This window comes from Podarcis pityusensis (genome assembly GCF_964106645.2).
Source record: "Podarcis pityusensis genome assembly, chromosome: 6".
NCBI classification, from domain to species: Eukaryota; Metazoa; Chordata; class Lepidosauria; order Squamata; family Lacertidae; genus Podarcis; species Podarcis pityusensis.
The window spans coordinates 71999088-72024703 of NC_138030.1; the positions used below are offsets into that span (position 1 = coordinate 71999088).

The following is a 25616-nucleotide window of genomic DNA, read 5'->3' on the forward strand; positions in this document are numbered from 1 at the left end:
TGTTCCACACCCCCACCCTCCCCTCCTCCGTCTCCCCCTCCCTCCATCTCCCTCTCTCCCCCCTTCCCCTTCTGCGCTGCCCTCCTCGCGCAGCAGTCAGCGGTTCCGCCAGCCGCGCTGCCATTGGCGGACGCTCCCCGTGACGCGACAAAAGAGCGGGGGGCGGAGCCTCGAGCCGGAGAAGCGCCGGTTGAAGCCGGTGCGCGAGCCGCTTCTCTCTCTCCTCTTCGCTTTAAAAAACACCAACCTCTTCTTTCTCTTCCCTCCCCGAGGAGCTGCTTTCTCTTTCTTCGGAGGTGCTGTGGAGGAAGAAGAAGAGGAGGAGGACGACGACGACGACCGGGCGCCCAGCCTGGCTGGTTGGCGGAGGAGGAGCTGGAGGCGAGGCGAGCTTCAGGTGAGTGAGGCTGAGAGGGCGCGAGAGAGAACCTGTCAAAGCTTGCCTGACGGGGGGGGGGGGGGGCGGAGTGTGGCAGTTGGAACCTGCGGCGGTTGGAACCGGCGGCGGGCAGTTGGGACCTACGTTCCCCTCAGGTGGGACGTTGGCGGAGGGCGCCCCTCACCTTCTCCGTCCACCTCCTGAGGGGCTCGAGGATTTGGTGGGCTGCTTACTCCAGCTCAGGTGATAAGTTTATTTCCTTTCTGTTTCCCCACCGCCACCCCATCTTTTCTAAGCTGTTGCTCACTGGAAACTCAGAGGAAACGAGTGCCTCTGGGCATGTGCTGAGCCACGGGGGCCAACTTGAATAAAATACTGGGGTGGGAGGGAGGACAGCTAAGCCCCGCCCGCATAATCGATCACATGACGTGGTGCACACATTTGAATGGGAATTCCCCTTTTAAAAATGCCCCCCCCCCCAGTAGCTGTCAACTTTTCCCTTTTCTTGCGAGGAATCCTATTCGGAATAAAGGAATTTCTCTTAAAAAAAGGAAAACGTTGACAGCTATGCCCCCCCTCAAATATATATATAAATTTGGGGGGGGGGGAGCAAAGGGACCCTTACAACTTTGCTCCTACCTGCTGAGCAGCTGTCCTTCACCGCCACAGGGGAGAGGGTGGCTGGGTTAGTCGGTTGCAACCGAGACCCACCAAGTCTTGTGATAAAGACTGAAACACTTACTGAAAAGTGAAACTTAAAAAAAAAATTGTGTGGGGTATTGGTTTGTATTGTTCTTGTTTTAATAATAATAATAATAATAATAATAATAATAATAATAATTTATTATTTACACCCCTCCCATCTGGCTAGGTTTCCCCAGCCACTCTGGGCGGCTTCCAACAAAACACTAAAATACAATAACCTATTAAACATTAAAAGCTTCCCTAAACAGGGCTGCCTTTAGATGTCTTCTAAAAGTTTGTTAGTTATTTTTCTCTTTGACATCTGGTGGGAGAGCGTTCCACAGGGCGGGCACTACTACCGAGAAGGCCCTCTGCCTGGTTCCCTGTAACTTGGCTTCTCGCAGTGAGGGAACTGCCAGAAGGCCCTCGGCGCTGGAGCTCAGCGCCCGGGCAGAACGATGGGGGTGGAGACGCTCCTTCAGATATACTGGACCGAGGCCGTTTAGGGCTTTAAAGGTCAGCACCAACACTTTGAATTGTGCTCGGAAACGTACTGGGAGCCAGTGTAGGTCTTTCAAGACCGGTGTTATATGGTCTCAGCAGCCCCTCCCAGTCACCAGTCTAGCTGCCGCATTCTGGATTAGTTGTAGTTTCTGGGTCACCTTTAAAGGTAGCCCCACATAGAGCGCATTACAGTAGTCCAAGCGAGAGATAACCAGAGCATGCACCACTCTCGCGAGACAGTCTGTGGGCAGGTATTTTGTGTGTTTTTATCCTATATTTTTACGCTGTGAACTGTCCTGAGATCTTCAGAAGAAGGGTGGTATACAGATTTAATAAATAAAATAAATAGCGGTGGGAGGTTTTATTGGGGCTGCTTTATAACAGTGCACCTGAGATTTTATTTCACATTATATATATATAGTATGTGGAAGCTTAGGCGAGTTTGTTAGTGTTTAAGGAGCCACTTTGTTGTTCCAGCTTCGTTGCTTAAGTGGCCACAAACACTTTCCACTCACTGGAGCCATAAGGAGGGATTTCTAGGAGAAAATGGTTGATGTGTATCTGCTATCTTTATAGGCATGAGGCTGGTGGTCTTAGGGTAAAGACAGACATGTGTGGGAAGTGTGGTTTTCTGTGCCTGAAAACAAATACCTTTGAACATAGGAAAATGTGTGTTGAAACCACTTACATAACACTTTAGAATGTCTTCACTTTTACAGATCAAGCTCTATTGCCCATTGTGGCAAACTTCCATTTTCTTTAAGCACTGTGCACTGGCATATTTCAAATGGGCTTATAACAAATAGTAGTTTGTCTGGTGCATGCAGTGTCTTTTGTTTTGTATCTGTGAGATTTGGGCTCGTACTGTGTTGTGATGGCCATTGGCTATTAACAATAAAATTTATTGAATTGAGTTAAAATAGTAGTTCATCTTATACTTTACCAGCTAGTTAACTGTGACCCAGCCAGGACTCTGTAATCTCCAGTGAAGTTCTTTGCAAGAAATATTCTCTGTTGCTCTTGGAACATTAGGTTTGGTTACCTGTATGGGTTGAAGGTCAAAGGCATCATTAAGCTGCTTTTCCTCTACAATCTTTGAATTTGCCTGGAGTTAGTTGGAAAGAGAGTTTACCATGTGTTCCATGCTTTTAAAACATGCCTTTAGGCGGTGTCTGTGACTTGGTGTTGAATAGCTGCACACGTGTGCCGATACATAACCGGCTCTTGAAATCTTTGGGTTGGAGCAGGCCAATTGGTGGTGTTCTCAGAGACTGCTTCTCAGTGGGCACAGTATGGGCACTGGCATGTCCTACACCACACTATCTGGTTTCAAGGTATTAAGTAACACTTATGCTTCCTACTATGTTGGAAGTGTCAGGAACAGAAAGTACAGACAAGAGTTAGTTGCTGTCTCTCCAAGTAGAAGGCATGCCAGCCAGGTTATTTAAACATTATTTTCAAAAGTTGAAATGTAATCCCAGAAAGAAACCTTTTTGTAAATTCTGAATCATTTGGGTACAGTTTAGGACTCACAAAATAATGAAATTTCACTTAAGTTATGCATTTGTATCCAAAGACACCATAATCTTTGATTACTTGTTTTTCTGTCATGAATCCAGATTGCATGTGAATAAAACTGCTAAATGAGGCACCATGAACTGCAAAGGAATCTGAATCCAGGGCCAAAACTAAGTTTGGTGACCGGATATTCAAAATGAACTGACCCTTGATTTAATGTGTAGAATAAAATGTCTCTTGTTAGCTAAAGAAGCGAGGCTGATAGAGCTGGGCAGCTAGGGCTTTCTTCCAAAGAAGCATGTTTAAAATGTTCTTTATCCTGCCTTTCCATAAAATGTGCTCAAGCATCTTAAAATTGAAACATCTTAACCAATCACACTAATGTATTTCAAATCAACAAAACAAAAAAGAACCAGTAGCAGTAACAAAACAATTATGATATTAAGTAACAACAGTTCAAGAAAATAAAAGTATTTTACTGAAGATAAGTAATGTCTCTCTACTTTCAGATCACTTAGCTGATAGTAGATGAAAGATTGCTTGTGCCCTTGTATTCCCAGCCCTGGCCCTTATTATGAAATATCATAATATGCTTCTCAGTTGTAGAATAAAACATTATTGTGTGCTTCTAATTTTTTTGGTGTGAAATAGATCCCAAATTGTTTCCAAACCAAACAAGCATATTTGAGTTGTAAAATTCACAAGTGAGTTAGCTGCTTGCTTACTAAGAACGCTGTTTTAAAAGGCTAGCCTGTAACTTGAGATAATGTGACATTAATTGCTAATTTGGAAAGATCTTTTCTCAAAGTGAACAGGGGTTATTAGAGTGCAATTGCTATGCTGTTTCACAAAACCATGCTAAAAACACTTGTGCCATCTCAGTGTCTTTCCTATCTGACACAGTTGCAAGGTAATGTATCTGGTTTCCGAAAAGCTGAATTCTTCTGCATTTTATCATGCTTGATATGCATCTACAAAGCAAAACACAGCTGTTACAACTAATCATAGAGCTCACTAGTCAAGTCAAAAGTGTCTACTTAAATCTGTCAGAAGGTAAAAAGGAGTAAACTGACCATCTCATCCAATAATTGAGTAAAAGTCTCTGGGCATGTTATATAATTTGAGGATATGCACATCATATATGTATTAAGAAGGAATTAATGTATATAAAAGCTAAATTGCTGAGTTGGTTAAGCATGAATCCTCCCTTTTTGTTATCTGTATCAAAAAACTTCTAAATGTCTGCCACAGGTAGAGAGTTGCTTCTACTGTGAAGGTTGCAAATATATAACATGAAAGAATCACATCATCATCATCACCATCATCTGGCTCTTCTACTAAATCCAGAGCAACATTCCACACAACCATAAATCATATAGTATAAATATACAAATACAGCTAACACTAAAAAATAATAGTAAGCATCACTGAACTTAGTATGACTTATGAGTAAATATGTACAGCATTGTTCTACACTACGTTTCAGTGACAAATCTGTTGATCTTATTTCCTTCTAACCTATCATAGCAAAACATTAAAAAACCCAGCATGTTAATACTCAAGTTTCAAGAGTGACTATTTTTCTTATAAGACACTGGGCTACTTCATTGAAACTGAGCCTCTGGTCATACTAAAACATGGTTGTGATGTAGCATTTTTAAGACCATATTTATTTTAATGTTGATTAGCATTCTAAAACATGTAATGCTTTAAGGGTAGAACATAGGCCCTCTGAACTGCCTTCTCAGTGTTTTCCTGTTTTCAGTGCTTTAGTTTTGCAAAGCAAGGCTCGTGTGTTGTATGTTGATGACATACCTCCTATTATGTCAGTGCAGTATCTCAAGTCTGCAAAATACATTCTTGTGACATTATGCCAACCCAATTATTGTCAAAGCACTTATTTTGTTGGTGTAGCAAGTCCTAGATTTACACTTTCGTCTTGTGTTGACAAAAATAAATAATCTCTAGAATATGTATTTCATAATTTATATCTGAACTGAAACTTACTAGGGAGGGCTGTGCAAAGTTTAAATTAAGCTGACATATTTGGGGATCTTTGTCCAGTGGTCATACTGATGGAAAAAGTGACAGTTAAGTGGCAGGGAGAAACTGATCTTCAAGATGCAGAGTAAACATTAAACATCTTGTTTAAATATTACTTAGTGTGACCTTAACTCGAGTTGAGCAAAACTCTTAAGAATGTGCCTGTTCTGTGCCTGCAAGCTCAGAACAATAACTTTATTGGGCTGTTAATGTTATCTGTCTTAACGAAAGATAGAATCTTGCATGGGGGAAGAGTTAACACTGCAGACTGATGAAATAGTATGGAATTTTTTCTTTAGCAATAACTCATTGTTGCACCAGTCTTATGTATAAGCACTTCTGTAAATTGTTTTATGGAAGTTTTAATATAGGGTAAACTATAACTTGAAGGAATACTCATGAAAATGTGTACTTGCTCCTTTTATGCAACTGTCCTTTAATAAGATAACATGTAAATCAGTGTTCTGCAAATGTTGGCTTGGCTTACTAGTCAGCCTCTTCGTGTCCTTGCTACCAATTTATTCCCTGTCCCAAAGTCCTCTGACATATGGAGACGGGGCAGTGAGTGTTTATACTCATTTGTGCTGTGGTATGGAAATATTAATAACTAGCTCAAGAATGTTTACTTGCTGGGTACATCTGTGTTAACAAGATTTCCCCAGGCACGTGCTGAGCTGAAATCTATTTTAACTAGCAGCCAATAATTATGAACAAATTTGGTAACTGTTAATTTAGATTAGTCTCACCATTCAGCAGAAGATGTGTCATTAGTATTTATGTAGAAGGAATTTTAGCAAGTGTATTAAATAATTCCCCCTCTATGTATTTATTAAAGGATGGGAGCTCAATCAACTAGTGCATCTGGTTGCCCTTCTTATAATAATGCTGGAGGTTGTATTTGCACAGTTGTTTCCAGCAGTCCCACAGAGTGGGGTTTCATTACCTTGGATAGCTCCTTGCCTATCTTGACTAGCAGAGGTAGAATAAATTGTGTGGAATAAGCAAGCACATGCATATCTGCTTCATTTGCCCAATGTATAATTTCATGATACTATTAACATTTTGGCCCAAGTTTTGATGTTTCATGGCATACAATCCAGATTTCTAAAAATAAAAGTTGCAAAGAGTAAACTCACTTCTTTTCTCTCTAAAAATATTCATTGGCTAAAAGTTTGAAGAAGAGGTACAGAGACAGGGCAAGTCCAGCAAGCACAGAAACAATTTAGATGTGGACCAAGTTGAAGAGGGTTGGTATATAAGATTGTTTTCAGAAAACTACTTAGAACATGAGTTCAGGGTGCTTCATAAACTCTTATACCAGTACCGAAAAGACTGAAGAAGGTGTAGAAACAATAGAAATTTTGGCTTTAAAGCTGGACTGCCATTGGTGAGAAATAGTGTTCATAGTGTGCAACAGTTCAACAAAAACATTTAGTTTTCAAATATTATTTATAATTAAAATAATGTGCATTTCACTTTCTACTTGAAAAAAATTCAGGAGTTTTGCAAAAGTATGCAACATGCTGATGTGAAAGCTGTTGAATAGCTTTCTAACAACTGAGCATAGACCTTGACTTATATTTCAGACTGCTGAAAACTTCTTAACAAAGACCATACATTTGTGTGTTTATAGTTACTGGTTTGATTTGGGTAGTGGATGAACTGTGAGAAGACGTGTTAGTACTCTGGCTAAGCACCTGCTCTTTGAATTTGCCAAAAGAATTTGAACAATTGATCCTGTATGGATAAAGGAGATTATTCTTACTCATGGTTAGAACAGTATGAAAAAAATCAGATTATCGTTGTGTTTTTAATGGTTCTTGCAATAAGGATTAGAAGTGGTGCTGCGTGCTTCTGACACAATCTGTACGTACATATCTGGAACATGGCTGTGAATGTATGTTAAGTAAACAATTAGGTTTCTGATTTGTAGCTTGAATTGCAGTATATTCAGTTCAATAGTAAAGCATGTGCTTTATATGACTGAGGCTTTTCAGTAGAACCCAGGTTTCCAAAACTGAGCGCCACCTGCTCTAAGCTCCACTTTAAAAATAAGAGTAAGCACTGGTACTAGTTTCAGAAGAAGGTTAAGAGGTTCTGTTCAGCCCTGGAAACCTAGGTTCAATACTCATCACCAGTTAGTGGCCACTCTGGTTGTTGATATTATTTGATAGAAAGCTGCTTTCTGCATTCGTCTCTCTGTGGAGTTGAGCTGTATGCTGCTTTGGGTATTTGTATAGAAAAGCAGTTTGATGGAATTCAAACAGGTGAAGGAAATTACTAGGATTCTAAGTAACTTGCTTTTCTTCCTGTTAAGATGGGTAAAGATTAATGCCAGTAGAATGAACATATAGGTAACAGTGTATTTATAAAAGTGAAGGAATTCCAGCTTATTCTCCATTTCTGAATACTTGTCCATATAACAATATATATTCTATATCTGAAATAAATCTTCTACCTACATCCTAACAATTTGTATCCCGAGCACAGGGCCAATTAAAGGGCTATTTGGAGTAGTTCAGCTTCATTGAACCTGTTAAATTTGTCTTGAAAGGAAATTGCAGCCTTCAGTATCAGTTCTGAATGTAGTAATTTTATGTTGGAACAGTATTTGCTACACCATATTGAAACAGCTTTACTTTGTGATGTGTATTAGGGCTAGACTGAACCTTGTTGCATGGGCTACTGTTCTGATGAAAATCCCAATGGACTACTGATGTGTATTTAACTGTACAAATCTGATCAGTTGATTGGGGCCTTCAACCCCACCCCTTCAGCCCAGCATTCTCTTTACCTTTACAGCAGGTGTGGGTGGTTTGGCCAAAATGACCTTGCAGGCCAAATGGGCACCAGGGGTTCCCCACCACCCCCTTACGGCATTACTAATTTATCTTAAGTATCGTATTTTTTGCACCATAACACTCACTTTTTTCCTCCTAGAAAGTAAGGGGAAATGTCTGTGCATGTTATGGAGGGAATGCCTACGGGTGGCATGCCTACAGATTTTCCTCCTCTAAAAACTACATACGTGTTATGGTAGGGTGCGTGTTATAGAGCGAAAAATACGGTGATTAATGAGAAAGAATCCAGTGGTCTGTTGAAATCTATTTTTACTTATATATTCAGATCCAAATCTTTATTGATTGCTAAATTCTGTTGTTGAAAGGCTCTGTTGTGTCAGGGTTTCTTTTTCTTCTGGTTATATCTTGTTGCAACATTCAGATTATTTATAAGTATTATGGACACCGTTGCTCTTGCTTTTCTTGTTCTGTTTGTAGAATACAAATTTCAGGTAGGAGAAAAAATGTTCTTAGGTGAGCAGTTTGTTTTATCCATTAAGCCGATTCTGGAAGATGCATTTTCTTCATAAAGATTCATTTCTAATACGGTGGATAAGCAGCTCCTAGAATAAGTATCTTTACAATATAGGAGATGTAGAAGGTATCTAATTTTAATTAAGTTAGTCATTCCCACCAAAACTCTTCCACAATGTTTGCCTCAAAGTTGGAAAAGCCAATCAAATACAAATGCCTTCAGTAACATACTAAAAACAATGTGCTTCTAATAATGGAGGTGTTCTTATGTCTGTTACAGGAATTGGGCAGTATAAATCCTAGCACACATTCAGATTCCAGGACTGACTGTTTGTTGTTGTAATCTGATGCTATAAAATCCAGGTGTCATCAAGTTCTTACCTTTTGTAACTGACCTGGTATTTCAAGTTTCATACTGGATCAGTTAATTCAGCTTGAATTGAGGTCCAAGTGAAATGTTTTTAGTATTTGTCACAACTGATCACCAATTTTTATCTAATGGGTATAGTAAGCAAAGCTCTATTGTACATGGAATTTGCTATGTCAGGCACTTTCCAATTATTATTCCTTATCCTCCTAATACCACTACTACAATTTTTCTGTGGTGAGATAACAAAGAGTGTGAAAGATGGGCTGTCTGAAGGGAATGTAAAACTGTGATCTTAAGTTTATTTGTGTGTGAGTATGCTGGTTAAACAATGAAGCTTCTGCATACAGAAGCCTTGGGGCTCTTACAGCATTGGTAGATTATAGCCTTTGGAAAGATGTGCATGACTTGTCTAACACCTGTAATGATTTAGGGAGGCAGACAACTGTAATCTCCAACCATGTTAAAATTTTGCATTGGTGTTCCTGTGCAGTCACCTAGAAATTTAGAAAATCAAAAGTCTAGGAAAGCTTGTTCAATCATAGAATTATGACCACTGCACAATAATCTCAGCTGAGAGCAGAAGGTAGATTGGAGTCACTGATAGATGTCTAAGTCACTCACTATTTTGTTTTATATGCCTGCTGAACACTTTTTTTTATTTCAGCAAGCCTACTAAGACCTATATTTTAGTTATCTATATTTGTTTTAAAGTGTTTTACTGTCTTTTTCTGCTTTTTGATAAGTAATTTTTATATAGCCTTTAACAGTTTTGCTGATTTTACCCATGTTTTATGGATAATTTTATTAGGTACACTACTTAGACAACCATCTGTTGAATCAGTCTATACATTTTTCTAAATAAAAATAAAATACATAAGCTAGTGTAAAGATATTTAAAATGGCAAATGTAAAAATATTGTTTTGTGGCCGTCCTCATCTCTGAACCTTCATGCTAATTGATGGTTAAACATTTGTGTATATATTGGTTGTCTTTGGTCAAATCCTTGTGTGGATCATTAGGCAAGTTTTGTGTTGGAATCTCTGATTTGTGACAACACAGATATATATATCTGTACTTATATAAGTTAGTTATCTTGGTGTTTAGTTTATGGAGTTCAATAAATAATTGGCTGTACCCTCTAACTCACCACATGACATCTGGCCTCCTTGGGCCACTACTTTGCACCTAAATTTATTGAACCTGAGTTTAGTGAACCCTCAGGGTTCAAATGAATGTCAACACTCAAATGAAAAGAAAGGAAGTAGATTCTGCAAGTCTTAAATTTTCCCGGCCCTAGTCTGTCTGAATCCATCCATAGTGATAGCAATTTCATCTTAGAGTATTATTTCTCATAGAATATCTGCTAATAGCAAGAGGCTTAACATTTTTCCAGTTCCCATATTCATTCTGGTGTCACTTTCCCCCTTTTTAGTCACTACACTGTGTGTTTTGTAACTCTGTTGCGTAGCCATTATCTTAGAGCTTGAGGAAGACCTCAACAAATATCTAATCCAACCCCTGCAGTTAGTGTACTGATGTTTTCGGATGGGCCAAGATTTGTCCAGAAAGTCACCATGAACTTATTTCTGTACATAGTGATTTACCTATATCTTGGATACAGGGTTGTTGTATTTTGTTAAGTATAGATATGAAACAAATGTATATGGTGTAGCAGGAACCCCCCACCCCAATCATTCAGTTTGTACAAACTTCACACACTCACACTCACACACTACATATGCCACACTTCTGTTATAAATTCATAGAAAAATCAACCATACATCGGATTTGCACTGTTCCATTTTTATTTTACTCCATATGACAAGGACTATCAAAGGGGGGTGGCTTGGTTCTGGTCAGCCATAATCCCTTCACCATCCCAGCACATCCACAGGAGCCCTGCCCAGTTGCTATGCCAACCCTGATGGTCCTAGACAGAAGACCATCAAGATCACAAAGAACTTGCATATGGGAGTGGATTCAGCATGGACTGAAGCAAAGGACAATGATCAGATCTTCCCTCTGGGGGCAGGAAACTGCCAACTCCCCTTTGTCTCCTGGAAGTGACTCAGGGGCAGGGGGAAAGGAAGAACCAGCCAGGTGACAGGACACTCAGGTTACCACCACAACTCCTCCCTCAACCCCTCCTTTCTGTAATGTATGCATGATGTTTCTGGGGGTGGGCTTGACCTAGAGGATGGGAATTTCAAAAGTTTTTATAAGGTCTTGCACACCATCTTTCTGTGTCTTTCCTCTCTCTCGCAAGTGAGGGGAACACCCTGTTGCAACAGTTCAATAAAGGCCAAGCCTACAGGCTGCTGTTTTGCTCCAAGTTATCCTGGTTGGTGTCTTTGTTTTTGTCCAAGGGAGCCCTCGGATTTTTCCGGTAACAATGGTTTTTAGATGTACAGTATCATGAAATCTCACCAATAGAAAACAACCCTCTATATTTCCAGTATTTACAAGGTTAACTTTATTAGAATTACATTAGGTTTGAGTAAAAAAAAACTACTTGCTAGTGTTTTGTGCCTTATTCTGAAGCAGGACAATTTCTTCACTCCAGAAATGTATAAATGTTATACATAAAGGATGCCACTAGGCGGTGCCTTAGGTTTAATTATTTTTCAGCAAATGTAGGAACTGACACTTTAGATATATTATAATTAGGAGATTTGGGGTTATGTGCCTACTGTTAGAATATGTTCTGTGACTCTCTTGTAAATTTGCAGTAGCTAATTCAGCAATGTCTCTGCAGGAACTGTCAAGTTCTAGAAGAGATTACGACTGACTGGCCTTTAAAAGGTAAGAATATCCTTGCTTTTAAAACTTCTGTTGTCTTAGCACAGTGGTTCTCAAAGGGTGCGACAGGCCACATTGGTGTGGCAGGAGAGGATGGCAACTGGGAACTGTGGCAGGAAGATTCAAGGACAATCAATTATTTCAGTATGGTAGCATCAAAATAATTATTTTTATTTGCAGAATATGGATAGATGTCTTTTCAAAATGAGAGCAAGAACACCACAGGATACTGCAGACAATCCTAGTTGTGATCCAGAATTGTGTTTAGAACAGAGTGCTGGAGAAAACTTGTTTATTATTATATTTTGGGAATGATTCATGTTCTTATATAGCTGCATTGTTTTACACTTTCTGGATGTCCCATGATCATATTATAAAGTAGTTGTGTTCTGTGTTATAAATCAAGCACTGCCAGGAGTTGTTTAGTTTTGTTTTCCAATGTATTTCTTATCAGTAAAAAAATTGATGTGGTGCAAACAAATTTGTATTTTGAAAGTGTGGCCCAGAGAAAAAACTTGAGAACCACTGCTTTAGCAAAATCTAAAGCTTATTTCTCTCTGCTGGTTTTTTAAGACTAACTTAAAAACGGGACTGGAATATATATTCAGAAATAAAACTAACAGTTCTAGCATTAGGATGAAAACTAAAATCATTATACAATGAATGAAGATTCTCTAATATGGCAAATGGTAAATATTACTCTGATTAACTGGTTGTCTAATTGAAAAATGCAAATTAGGGATCAGAATTAATATGTAAATAATGAAGATAATAAACCCTTTAAAACACAATTTGTTATAAAGTTTGCTGCAAGCAACCTTATGGCAAATTTCCTAAAGATGGTAAGCAAACTGTTAGACTGAAAATTCTGTACTGTGTGGCAGAAACAATTATCCATGTTATTTTTGATTTGATCTTCCTAGAACAGAAAGCCACATGTCAGTATCTGTTCACTGTATTCATGCTATCAAAACCAGATGTACTTGCGCAACACTACTGATTTCTGTAATGGGTATAAAAATATGGCCAAGATGTTCTGGCCTTGTGAAATGTGTTATTGATGGAGATCCAGCCGTAGATCAGCTAATGGTTGGCAAAGCATTTTAAATAAGGCTGGGTGAGATGTTGGCTGCTTTCTAAAAAAAAGTGAAGCTGTTGAATACTCAAGAGAATGAGCATCATATCTCAACTGCAGAGTTGCAAATTTAGAGAGCTTAGAAAGTAAGATCTTAATTACACTATTTAGGAAAACAAATATTCCCAGAAGTATTAATTGCTCCTTTTAGTTGCCTTAAGGATTTCAAGAGATTGAAATATATAATTGCACCTTTTATGGTTATTTCATTAACAGAATGTAGTTTCATGCTCTGATGCCCTCAAGCCAGGGCTTAAGGAAGGATGAATAGGAAGGTGCGTCCTTACTTTACACTGTCAGGAAATGGTTTGATGGTAAGAACCATGGTTGTAAAGCTTCTGATGTAAATAGACTAGAGAAAATGTTTGAAAAGAATTCTAATCAGGGGTTGGCAACCTAAGGCCCATGGGCCACAAGCGGCCCACAGGGGTCGTTTAACTGGCCCACGAGCCGCCCCCGAACTTAGCCACCCGCTCGGCGAGTCCCCATGTGCTGCACTAAACTGGCTCTGGAAATTGCGTCTGCGCAGATGCCGACACTGGAAATCACAGGCGTGGGCGCAATCCAGCCCACGGAGGGATCTCCACTGGAGTGAACCGGCCCAGGCGAGGTAAACCTTGCCGACCTCTGGTCTAATTTTGTATTAATTGGAAGCAATTCTAAGCACAATGAGGGTCCCCAAAACACAATTCAACCACTAACAAATCCCAGTTCCATATAAAAGTGAATATAAATTCTCATTTAAACAAAGTACCCTTACATGTGTAAGTTATGGTTACCCTATTGTATGTATCAACACCCTGATAATGGAGCACTGGTTAAAATCCATTTAAACAGATTGCAAGCATGAGCCAGAGGAACAGTTGAGCTGAAAGGTGACTCCCCATTTACAAGGGGGTTTCATTCCGAATCCCCACGTGAGTTGGTGAAATCACATAAAATGGGTAGTTGCCTTTCAGCTGTATATTGTAATTTGAACTTTCTTTGGGCATGCTTGTACAGTGGTGCCCCGCAAGACGAATGCCTCGCAAGACGAAAAACCCACTAGACGAAAGGGTTTTCCGTTTTTCGATGCGCTTCGCAAGACGAATTTCCCTATGGGCTTGCTTCGCAAGACGAAAACGTCTTGCGAGTCTTGCGATTTTTTTCGCTTCCCCCCCTTTTTCTAAGCCGCTAATAGCCTTTTAGCCGCTAAGTCGCTAAGCCTTTAATAGCCGCTAAACCGCTAATAGCGCTAATCCGCTAATAGGGTTGCTTCGCAAGACGAAAAAACCGCTAGACGAAGAGACTCGTGGAACGGATTATTTTCGTCTTGCGAGGCACCACTGTAATGTATTTGCAAACACCACTGTCTGTGGTGCTTCTGGAAATTTGGACTTGCAGCATAACCTTATTTTGGATGTGATTGAACTGTGGTCACTGATTATCTATTCAGCTCTGTTTTTTGTCGTCATCCAGTCATGTTGCTTAGCACCTCTCACAAAACAATAGGCTAATGATAATCCAAGGCTTCTGGTCACAAAATGCATATGCCTCTTTCGAGAGACAGGATGAGGCAGCTGAGAGATTAAGAAGTTTCTGCTTTATTTAACTGCCTAGGAGCTATTCAAAGTGGCGGGGAGATACCTACCTTGAACAGAAGTTTATACAGAGAGCTCAATTTACTTGAATTCCAAGTGTTCATAGAAGAAAAAAATATAAGCTTGAACTTAACTAGATTCTTATTGATGTTTCCAAGAATCCAATTACATTTACTTATGAAATTTCTACGCTGCATTTCCTTGTTAGCATCCAACGTGGCTTACAGCAATATAAAATGCACAATGCAGTAAGAATAGTAAAATAAAAATAACAAAAGAGCACATTTTATTCACTTGCTTAAAAAGCATTTATACCCTGCTCTTCAGCTGAAGAAGGTGCCAGAGCTACTTGCAATGACCAGAAATGCTGCAGTCCTTGCCTCAGGCTAACAATATATGAGACGGAGCACAAAAGGAAAAGGGATTGGTAGGCACTAGTTTTTAATTAATAACTTCAGTGGGTAGTAATTCAGTGGTCTTAGAGGCTAACAGTACAATCCTATACATGTCTCTACTCAGAAGTTTGTTCCGTTGAGTTCAGTGGAGCATACTACTAGACAAGGGGGTGTAGATTTGAAGCCTAAGGATTCCATAAAAAAACCTCAGTATAACTAAGCTGGGATCATCTTGGTTACTGTAAAGCCTAATTTTAGCACATGTTGAAAATTGAGTTAGACTACTTTGAAAAGCTTTTATGGCTTTCATGAACTAAAACCTATTTGGAGGATCTGAGCAACGTAATACATTAAATTTGATTATTCAGTGTGTTAAGACAAAACTCTGGAGCTGAACAAAACCAGAAGGTTGACATTTTTGGATCAAAATCTTCAAGAGGACATTATTTTATAAGCTAAGTTTGATCTTGAAGCAAAGATATTTCTCTAGGAAAAGTAAAGGTACATGGAGACTGACTGGAGATGTAGGCTTTTTGCCAACAATAGCTCCATGACTGTTTCTGGGCTATAATACAACAGTATGGATGTTGTTTAATAATACTAATTTCTCTCCAGCTTCTCCCTTGATTCATTCCAGCACATGGGTAGGACTTACAGCCTCAGGAAACATTCAGGAAACTAGCAGTAGTATGGAAAAGTGAGACTACTAGTAATCCTAAGAATAAATACATTTTGATCCACGGCCTCCTAACTAAAATCTGTCAGAATTTATGTATGTTTTCGAATATCTTTCTTTATTTGAAGACAAGGGGGATGGAGTCCCAGCCGCCCCACAAGTCAAAATTTATTTTTTTGTTTGCAACGGAGACTGGCGTCTAAGCAAGGAGTAAACAAGAAATTGTGGTATTTTAAAGTCATTTAATATAGCACAATTGACAATACAGGTCAGTTTGGAAACCTGGAAGATGAGCATGATTGTTAAACTAATACTATGCTTCCTAAGGATAGTTGCTTGTAACTGCCCAATTTGAATGGTACTGCTTTTATTCATTGTGCTACTAAAGAATTTCATGAAAACATGCATTTTTATAAATGGATGGCTTACTAAGAAACTCTTTTCCCCACATTATTGAAATTCTAATAGATGATATTACTTAGCCACTTTGTGTAATATATGCAGCCTCAATTTGAATCTTTGTTTTTGTCCTAGGATGAAGACGATTGTGAAGATGGCTTGCCTAAGGAATTTTAAAAGGTGCAGACCACCTGATTGAAGATGGTGGTTCTGTGTCTTATCCCATTTGATAAGTAAAGTAAGTGGAATGATTATATCCAGTATTTAAGTTGCATGATTACAGCAGAGATCTTCTAATAAAGCCAGAATTTAAGGGATTCAGAAATAATTGTAAGCAGATTTACTTAGCAAAGATAAATGTTTATGCTATATATAACAGATGATAAGTAAACAAAAACAATAGCAGTTCTTCAGAACTCCAACACCAGAAGTTTCAACAAGGAAGTAGACGGTGGCAATAATTTGAGTGCTCTTCTATGCTGAAATATAGGCTTATGCTGCATGGCTTCTCACTTCTCTTTGGGGGTAGCTGCTTCATTTCTGCAGTGGAGATAAGTTTGGAAGGACCATCTAAGTGGAAAGTGTGGTGTTGTCAAGAAGCATAGGTGTGCTATTCAAATTGGGGTCTTGGAAGTTCCCTTTCAATGCAGTTTAGAGTAAATAGCACAACAGGTGTGGGTGGAATTTGCATACTTGCTTTTCTATTGCTTACATTTTTGTTATATCTGTATAACTGTATATTTTTAAAATCAAAATGATTTATATACACACACGCACTAAAAAACATGTAAAAAATTAAAATCCACCCACCAAACTGTTACAGAATGAAGCTTTCTTGATGCCCTGCATAAGCTTGGTGGTATACAAAAGTGTTCAGATGCCATTTAAAGTAAAAGGTGTGTGCTGAATCCCTATTGGCACAACATTTGACAGCATTGGGCTAAAGGCTTGGGGTTTTGTTGTTGTTGTTGCTGCTGTCAGATGGGCCTTACTAACTCAGGATGACCAACGATGCTTCTGCAGATGATCTCAGTGACAGAGCTGAGATATAAGGGTTCAGGCAGTCCCTAAGGTAACCCGGACCTAAGTTGTTCAGGGCTTTGTAAATGTATACAAGGACCTCAATAGTAGATGGGCAACCATTGCAAATACATTAGCAATAGTGGCATATGTTGGCCATGTGCTCCCATCAACAGTATGGTGGACACTTTCTGCACCAGTTGCAGCTTCTAGACAGCCCCACATAGAGCAAATTGCAGTAATCCAGGTTACCAATGCATGGACTTCAGCTTAACTTGAATCAAAATCTTTAGTGTCTGCTGAATGCTATTGTTGGTTTGTTGTGCAGTGTACACACTGCATGACTAGAAGAATAGCAACTGTAAGAACAATATTTGTTAGGTTTGAAGTCTTAACAAATGTTTTGATATTTCCATTAATTAAATAAAATTGTATCTGTATTCTCAGCTAAGAATTTATCACTTGTTTTTCATTTCCAGTTGCCACTGTTCCATAAGCAAGTCATGATTACGTTAACTGAACTCAGATGTTTAGCAGATGCCCAATCATCATACCACATCCTGAAACCATGGTGGGATGTCTTCTGCTATTACCTCACCATGATAATGCTGCTTGTTGCTGTCCTTGCTGGAGCTCTCCAACTCACTCAAACTAGATTGTTATGTTGTCTTCCTTGCAAGCTTGAGTTTGACAATCATTGTGCAGTGCCTTGGGATCTGGTGAAAAACAACCTTAACGTATCCTCCAGCTCTGCAGCGCCAATAGTGCTCCCTCTTAGAATCCAGAATTACCTTCATCGACAGCAGTATTCTTACATTGATGCTGTGTGTTACGAGAGAGAGCTTCACTGGTTTGCCAAATTTTTCCCATACTTAGTGCTTCTTCATACTTTCATTTTTGCTGCTTGCAGTAATTTTTGGCTTTACTATCCCAGCACAAGTTCAAGGCTGGAACACTTTGTAGCCATACTACACAAATGTTTTGATTCTCCCTGGACAACACGTGCCCTGTCGGAAACAGTTGCTGAACAGTCTGTGAGGCCTCAGCCATTCTCCAAATCTAAGACCTTTCTTTCCTCTCCAAGCAACATAGCAGAATTGGAGAACAAGCGGCAGTCTGTCTCCTACTCGCAGACTGGGCTGGAAACAGCTGGAAGAGAGAGCTCTTCAAATGTTCTAGACAGAAAAGAAGGGGAGCAAGCAAAATCAATATTTGAAAAAGTCAAAAGATTCAGGGTGCATGTTGAACAGAAGGATATCATCTATCGTGTGTACCTAAAACAGATTGTGATCAAGGTCATTGTATTTATATTAATAATGATTTATGTTCCCTATTATTTAACCTTTATTACACTAGAAATTGACTGTGTGGCTGATATTCAAGTCTTCACTGGCTACAAGAGATACCAGTGTGTTTATTCACTAGCAGAAATTTTTAAAGTGCTAGCTTCATTTTATGTTGTCGTGGTGATCTTGTATGGCCTGACGTGCACTTACAGTTTGTTATGGATGCTGAGAAGTTCACTGAAACAATATTCTTTTGAGAAGCTGAGGGAGCAAAGTAATTACAGTGATATTCCTGATGTAAAAAATGACTTTGCCTTCATTCTTCACCTAGCAGACCAGTATGATCCTCTGTATTCAAAACGGTTCTCAATATTCCTCTCTGAGGTGAGTGAAAACAAGTTGAAGCAGATCAGTCTAAATAACGAGTGGTCTTTAGAGAGATTGAAAAGCAAACTGATACGAAATTCCCAGGATAAGATGGAACTTCACCTTTTTATGCTTAGTGGTCTTCCAGATGACATCTTTGAACTCACAGAGATAGAAGTTCTAACCCTAGAACTTATTCCTGAGGTTAAGCTTCCTGCATCTGTAAACCAGCTACCCAATCTCAAGGAACTGAACATTTATCATTCATCATTAACTGTGGAATTTCCAGCACTGCACTTCTTGGAAGAGAATTTAAAAATCCTGCGTCTAAAGTTGGCTGATATGGGAAAGATTCCACGCTGGATCTTCTATCTAAGAAACTTGCAGGAATTGTATTTGACTGGATGTTATATGCAAGAAAACCAGAATGGTCTCTACAATGAGGGCTTTCAGGATCTTGTGAATCTGAAAACAATTCACTTAAAGAATAGCCTTTCCCGCATACCTCAGGTGGTTACAGACCAGTTGCCTTCACTACAAAAATTATCTATTGACAATGAGGGGAAAAAACTTCTAGTGTTGACCAACTTGAAGAAATTGCTTAACCTGAGAACTTTGGAATTGATCAGCTGTGACTTGGAACGCATTCCACATTCTATCTTTAGCCTGAACTATTTGCATGAAATAGACTTAAAAGACAATAATATACGAACAGTAGAAGAAATCATTAGTTTTCAACACCTTGAGAACCTTTCTTGCCTGAAATTGTGGCACAACACCATCTCCTACATCCCAGTGCAGATTGGAGCTTTAGCAAACCTGGAGCAGCTCTATTTAAATCATAACAACATAAAAAAAATCCCACCACAACTTTTTCTTTGCCTAAAGCTACATTATTTGGACCTCAGTTATAACAAGCTAACATCCATTCCGCATGAAATCCAGTATTTAACAAACCTGCAGTACCTTGCTGTGACAAAGAATCATGTAAGTAGAAGCAAACTATTGGCGGAATTCAGCATTGCACTCTTGCAATCATTCCGTTTGTGCAAGCAGTCCAGCTTGCCAGATGGAACAGTACCCCTTCCCGTCCCCCTACACTGTCCTGGGAATTCCCATTCCCCACCCCTGCTCCAAGCTGATCTTGGGAAGTGCATGGCTGGTAGGGGGAAGCCCCATTGTACAAGCAGAAGTCCTTGTGCAGGGCTTCTGCTGCCAGGACTGGTTAGGTGAATCCCACCCTTTTGCTTTAAAGTGAATGAAAAATAAAAGCTAAGAAAAAAAGTTAATCGAGATTGAAGGCGTGGTAGAAGCCCAGTCCTGCAATATATCACAGCAGTGGTTGCCAAGCTTTTTTAATCCCATGGGCATATTTGCCAACCAGAAAACATGTGGGTACCACACACCTCAACCAGTTATATTCACTGCAAAAAAATGCTTTCCAATGTAGTAGTAGTAGTCCTGCTGCAGGCAGTGAGCTAAAAACCTGTTCTGTCTTCTTGCTCTGGAAAGAAAATCCAATTTTCAGGTCTTGAGTGGGGAAGTATTTTATCTTTATTACGAGTTCTTGTTGTATCTGTAGACTATAGGAAATCCTATCTAGTCAAAACCATTTTCCTGACTTCTTATTTCAGCTAGAACAGTAGCATACAGCATTCATAAAGCTTAGCTTACTTCAATCTCTTCATACATCATTGGTTTCAAACCTATTTGTCTCCTCCCCTGCCCCATTAGCCTGCTTCAAATGTAGGTATTAAGCAGGGAGCTCAACATCTAACTTTTGATGTGCCGCCATGAAGGATTGTTTCACTGGGCTTATAGCAAGTTGCTCAGATTATTAATTCTTTGCTTATCGTTCTTTTGTTTATTTGAAAATTAGGCATAAAACAGGTCATGTGAATCAGCCAGGGATTTCCACAGTGAAATAGGCATTTTCTCAACCATCTACATTTATAAAAGAATATTGCAGAGGGGTGGGGAAGGATACAGAGAGATAGCCCTCACTGAATGCATGTATCCTAGGCTCTAGATCAGCATGATTTAGGAGTACATACATTAACTGATTTTGTGTGTTTGTGTGTGTAAATTAATGACCTTACAATATTATGTATTTTTTTATTTTTTCTCTATAGATTGAGGCACTTCCAAATGAATTATTTCAGTGCAGAAAGCTACAGTATCTCCTACTGGGACATAACAGCCTGATGCATTTGTCCCCTAAAGTTGGGGAACTCTCCAACCTTGTTCAGCTAGAGCTTAATGGAAACTACCTGGAGTTGCTGCCTGCCGAACTGGAGGAATGTAACTCTTTGAAACGGAGCTGCTTAATTGTAGAAGAACACTTGCTAAAAACTCTCCCCCTTAGGGTAACAGAGCATATGCAAATGTGCTTGGACAAAGTCTGAGCTTGAGATTCTCTGTGCAGAGCAACAAATTCCTCTTGAGAGTTTTAAATAATAGCTCTAAAGGAAAGTATAGCTGGCAAGAAGGGAAATGCAAGGGTGTTGTTGATTTTCCTGCAGCTCTGTGCATTGACCCAAGTTTCTGCTGATAAAAAAACCCCACACACGTTTAAGTCTTAAACAAACAAAAATAAATATTAGGCAAGTATATGCATACATATATACCATGAATAATTTGAAACTGGAATTAAAGAGTGAAAGTTAAGTGAATAGTGTAATCGTGGTTTTGAATGACTGGGAAAGGTGAATATATAGTTTGTCCGAGTCTAGTAAGGGTCGTTTCCCCATAACATTTTATTGTGTAGTTTTCAACAAATGACTGTAAAGACCAACAAACAAAGGATGATATCCAATTGTTTTATCCTTCTTGCAAAGTGGACTTCTATATATGCAAACAGGACATACCATTTATCCCACTCTGCAGCTCCCCATCAGCCCTCATAATCTGCATTGGAGGGTTGGGGGATCCTCCACAGCAGATTGGATGTTGACTGCAGGAGGAGGGGAGGGAGAAGTGTAATCCAATGCAGCAGGAGACAACTCTGGATCTCACCCATAGCTTTTCACACATTCACCATGATTGGGTGTTGGTAACAGTGGGAGGGTCATTGTGAAGACTATAGGATAGTTTTCACAAAAACCCTCCCTCTGTCACCACACCACTCATTTTATTATACTGGGGAAATGATTTCAAAGTTGTGTTTTGCAACAGGAGATGATACTTTTGTTTATAAGTAAGTAAGAAATTACTGTGTACACAAGTACAGTTTTCTAGTGCTTGTCTCCAATCCTGAGGCAGCAATAGAACCTTAATATATGATGTAGGAGGTCATTTTCAATATCTGGTTTTTCTTTTCTTTTCTTTTCTTTTTTTGTCTTTTGGTATTTTCTTGCATCTCTCCAATTGGAGTTCTGATGCACTACTGGGAGATTTCAAATATGTATGTCAAGTTACAAGCAAATAAGGAGAACGCTGTTTTTAAGTATTAACTGATAATGTAGAGGATTTTACAAAAAATAATAATCCAACTCTAACCTTAAAAATGTTTGGGTAACATCAATTTATCCCTTATTCATACACAAAGAATGGTATGTTACAGCAGTTTTCCAAAGCACATGACTAATTTAAGTCTTACTGATTTCAGCCAGTCTATTCTAAGCATGACAGGCTGAATCCAACCTACGATACTCGTACATCTTTCATCTTCTTTAGTGACTTACATAAAGAAAGGTATACCGTATTGTTCGCTCTATAGGACACACTTTTTCCCCTCCAAAAATGAAGGGGAAATGTGTGTTCGTCCTATGGAGCGAATGCAGGCTTTCGCTGAAGCCTGGAGAGCGAGAGGGGTTGGTGGGCACCGACCCCTCTCGCTCTCCAGGCTTCAGGAAGCTATCCGCAAGCCTTCAGAGTGCGGCGGGAGTGCCCGCCGGGCTCCGAAGACTTGCGGATAGCAGCCTGCAGCCCGAAGCCCGGGGAGCATAGTGCTGCGCACCCTGGGCTTTGGGAAGCTATCCGCAAGCCTTCGGAGCCTGGCGGTAGTTCCCGCCAGGCTCAGAAGGCTTGCGGATAGCAGGCAGCAGCCCAAATCCCGGGTAGCGCAGCACTGTGCACCCCGGGCTTTGGGCAGCTATCCGCAAGCCTTCAGAGCCCGGCGGGAGTTCCCACTGGGCTCAGAAGGCTTGCTGATAGCAGCAAGATCCGGGAGCAAAGGCGAGGTTGCGCACAACCTGCCCCCGCTCCCAGACCCGTTCTGGGGGCTGGGGTCGGGGGAAGCTCGGGTTTCCCCCACCCCAGCCCCGCAGCTAAAAAGGAAGCCAAGACAGCGAGCGGGATCCATCCTGCTCGCTGTCTTGGCTTCTGCCACAGCCGCACGCAGCCTCTCCCGGCTGGAGAGGTTGTGCGTGGCTAAAGAGGAAGCCAAGACAGCCAGCAGGATGGATCCCGCTGGCTGTCTTGGCTTCTTTGCTCTTTGGGGCTGGGGGGGGGGAATAATTTTTTTTTCTTTATTCCCCCCCCCCAAAAAAAAAACTAGGTGCGCCCTATGGTCCGGTGCGCCCTATAGAGCGAAAAATACGGTAATATGAACACTCCCAGATAATCTGAGAGTAAGATAATTCTTTATGTAAGTCACTAAAGAAGATGAAAGATGTACAACTATCATAGGTTGGATTCAGCCTGTCATGTCCTTTGGTAAACTGCTGTAACATACCATTCTTTGTGTATGAATAAGGGATAAATTAATCAGATTAATTGAAATCTCACTGATTTCAATATTCTAAGCATGACTGCGGTGGTGGAGCTTTCTGATATCATTCAACCTGATCTCACAAAATCAGCATACGGAACACTACGTTACGTGGCAGAATAAGGTACATTTTCTCTGAATGCATGCTAACAAGTTTACACCATAAACAGGGGAGGCAAAAAAATATGATGATGTTGTCTCAGCAGCATTGAAGTAGATACCATACCCAAATGGTATGGTATGTTGTGTCCTTCTCAGCTGCCCTCCAGGTGGAAGAGTGCCTAAATGTGCCCTCCCAAAAAACTGACCCAGGGCAATGGCCCCATCAGACCACACCCTGCATGACTGGCTCCAACTGCATTTGGGTATGGCATCTACTTCAATGCTGCTGAGACATCATCTTCATCTTTTTTGCATCCCCTGTTTATGGTGTGAACTTGTTAGCATGCATTCAGAGAAAATGTATCTTATTCTGCCACATAATGTAGCATTCCATATGCTGATTTTGTAGATCAGGTTGCATGATATCAGAAAAGTGCTTGTGTAACTATTTTATATTGACTATTTTTTTTTACTTTGCTCCTTTTTAAAAATAGCTTACTTACTCTTAATGCCACAAAACTAAGTTAATCTCTCCAGTAGTATCTTACCATGTTGACATCAGTCCATCACAATAATTACATTCCAAAGACCTTTTTAAATAGCTCTCAGGGAACAAAAAAAAATAAGCTTTGTGTTTTTTCATGGATCTTGTACAGGTCTGATACAGGTCCAATTCTCCCGGGTTGTTTTCCCCCCAAGGTGCGATTTATTACTAATTTGGGGTACTTTTCACATCTGCATGCCAAGAAACATGTTTCACGTTTGGTTTCTAATATTCAAATTAAGTTTTGTTACATAACGGAACACAAATATGCTTAATGCATAGGACTACATTGGGCAACAAAGTCTAGATGTTTCAGAATCTACTCAGATGGGGCTCTTTCCTGTCATGTAAAAAGATACAAACCTGGAACAACATGGCAATGAGAGAGTGGCTGCTGTTGAGGAATTTGTACTAGGAAAAGATTGTGGACATAATTAGCTTTTTGGCCTTCATGTTACCTTGTTCACCCATCTCAAAATCTCATTTTTGCCTCTGTCATCTTTTACTTCTTTCCAGCTCTGTTCTGGTCCTACTCAGCTTCTGACTTGTGCTTGCCAACAGTCATCTCACAAATAGATGTCATTAATGTTGGTGTACGGTGGCACCGGAATGGTTTAAATCACTGTGGCCAGAACTCTGTTCTGAAACTTTTAAAGTCTTGACATTGTTGTATATGTGTTGTGTATGTGTTATAACTGTGTTAAGAGTTATAAAACATTCACAAAAATATTAAAACTTTTAAAGTTTCAGAAATTGATGGACACCTTTGTTTATTTTTAAAAGGAAGTTGGTTGTTTCCATTTTAAAGATCTGCTTTTTGAACAAAAAAATCAAATAAAAAACCAACTGGGCATTGCTGAGAACACACTTGTAGAGATTACTGACACTCTTCATTTTAACTATATCATGTGTTGGTCCACCTTTTAAGTAGTGCATGGACTTAAGAACGGCCTTGATTTCTTGAACATTCCCTCCACTCGAATTATTTTATCATCCAACACAGGGGTAGCTGATGTAGTTCCCTCCAGCTGCTCGTGACTACCACTCCTATCATCACTGACAATTAAGCTGGCTGCGGCTGGAAGGTACCATGTTGGCACCCCTTTTTTGGGCATTTTGAAATGCGTATTAGTAACATCAAAAAAAGACTTCTGTGCTATATTTCTAAAAAACCAGTGAGACCAGGAAAGGGCTATTAAAGAAAGCATGGATAACATTGACTCGGAAAGGTGAAGATCTCTTTAAAAGGCTATGGCCGTAACACACAGGTATGAGGGCGTGATCATTTGCCTAAATACGGACTAACTCAGAGTTAAATAACACGAGCGTAAGAATTTAAAAAGTCTGTTTGATTAATGTCTTATTTTAATCTTTTTGCAAAGCATTTTTCACAAACAGCAAGAAATCTAAAGGCTGGTAATTCTGGCCTTACTGCATGCCACAGTGTGCCTTTTGTTTCCTTTCTGTATTCTGACCTCACACTTCAGATGGCAGAGCTGAACTGTGAGTACTTTTGAAAACTGCTTTATTTCTCATCTTCATACTTAATATATTGCATTGAAGAGAATTTCAACAAGCTAAATCACCTTCCTAATTATAGGACAAGCTATGTTAACCACAACCCATATTTGTATATAGCATTTATTTTATACACAATGGCTTTTCAGTTTGTTTCACTGTGATGCTGCTGGGGGGTAGAGAGGGAATGTTTAAATATGGTCTTGCATATACTGGCAATTTCTGTTGAAAAAAATATTTGAATAAAATTCTATTAAGTTGTCTATGCTCAA

At 39.7% G+C, this 25616-nt stretch overlaps 1 protein-coding gene across 5 annotated transcripts; it reads left to right on the forward strand.

Moving 5' to 3' along the window:
• On the forward strand, positions 1-25616 carry LRRC8B (leucine rich repeat containing 8 VRAC subunit B). 5 transcript variants are annotated; one of them, XM_081008619.1, is made up of 6 exons: positions 1-397; positions 11569-11615; positions 12964-13061; positions 15933-16035; positions 17297-19456; positions 20602-25616. In XM_081008619.1, exons 5-6 carry the CDS (start codon positions 17321-17323, stop codon positions 20872-20874), a joined length of 2409 nt encoding a protein of 802 aa, XP_080864745.1. In that variant the 5' UTR covers positions 1-397; positions 11569-11615; positions 12964-13061; positions 15933-16035; positions 17297-17320; the 3' UTR covers positions 20875-25616. The 5 variants fall into 5 exon arrangements, with proteins under 5 accessions (XP_080864745.1, XP_080864743.1, XP_080864746.1 ...); XM_081008617.1 differs by lacking the exon at positions 12964-13061; XM_081008618.1 differs by lacking the exons at positions 1-397; positions 12964-13061 and adding an exon at positions 477-622.

Bases quoted from the DNA above. Each gene is read 5' to 3' on its own strand.
- LRRC8B (XM_081008619.1), top strand. From the start codon at position 17,321: ATGATTACGTTAACTGAACTCAGATGTTTAGCAGATGCCCAATCATCA. The intron at 19,457-20,601 runs GTAAGTAGAAGC...TTTTCTCTATAG, and splicing joins TTGCTGTGACAAAGAATCAT to ATTGAGGCACTTCCAAATGA.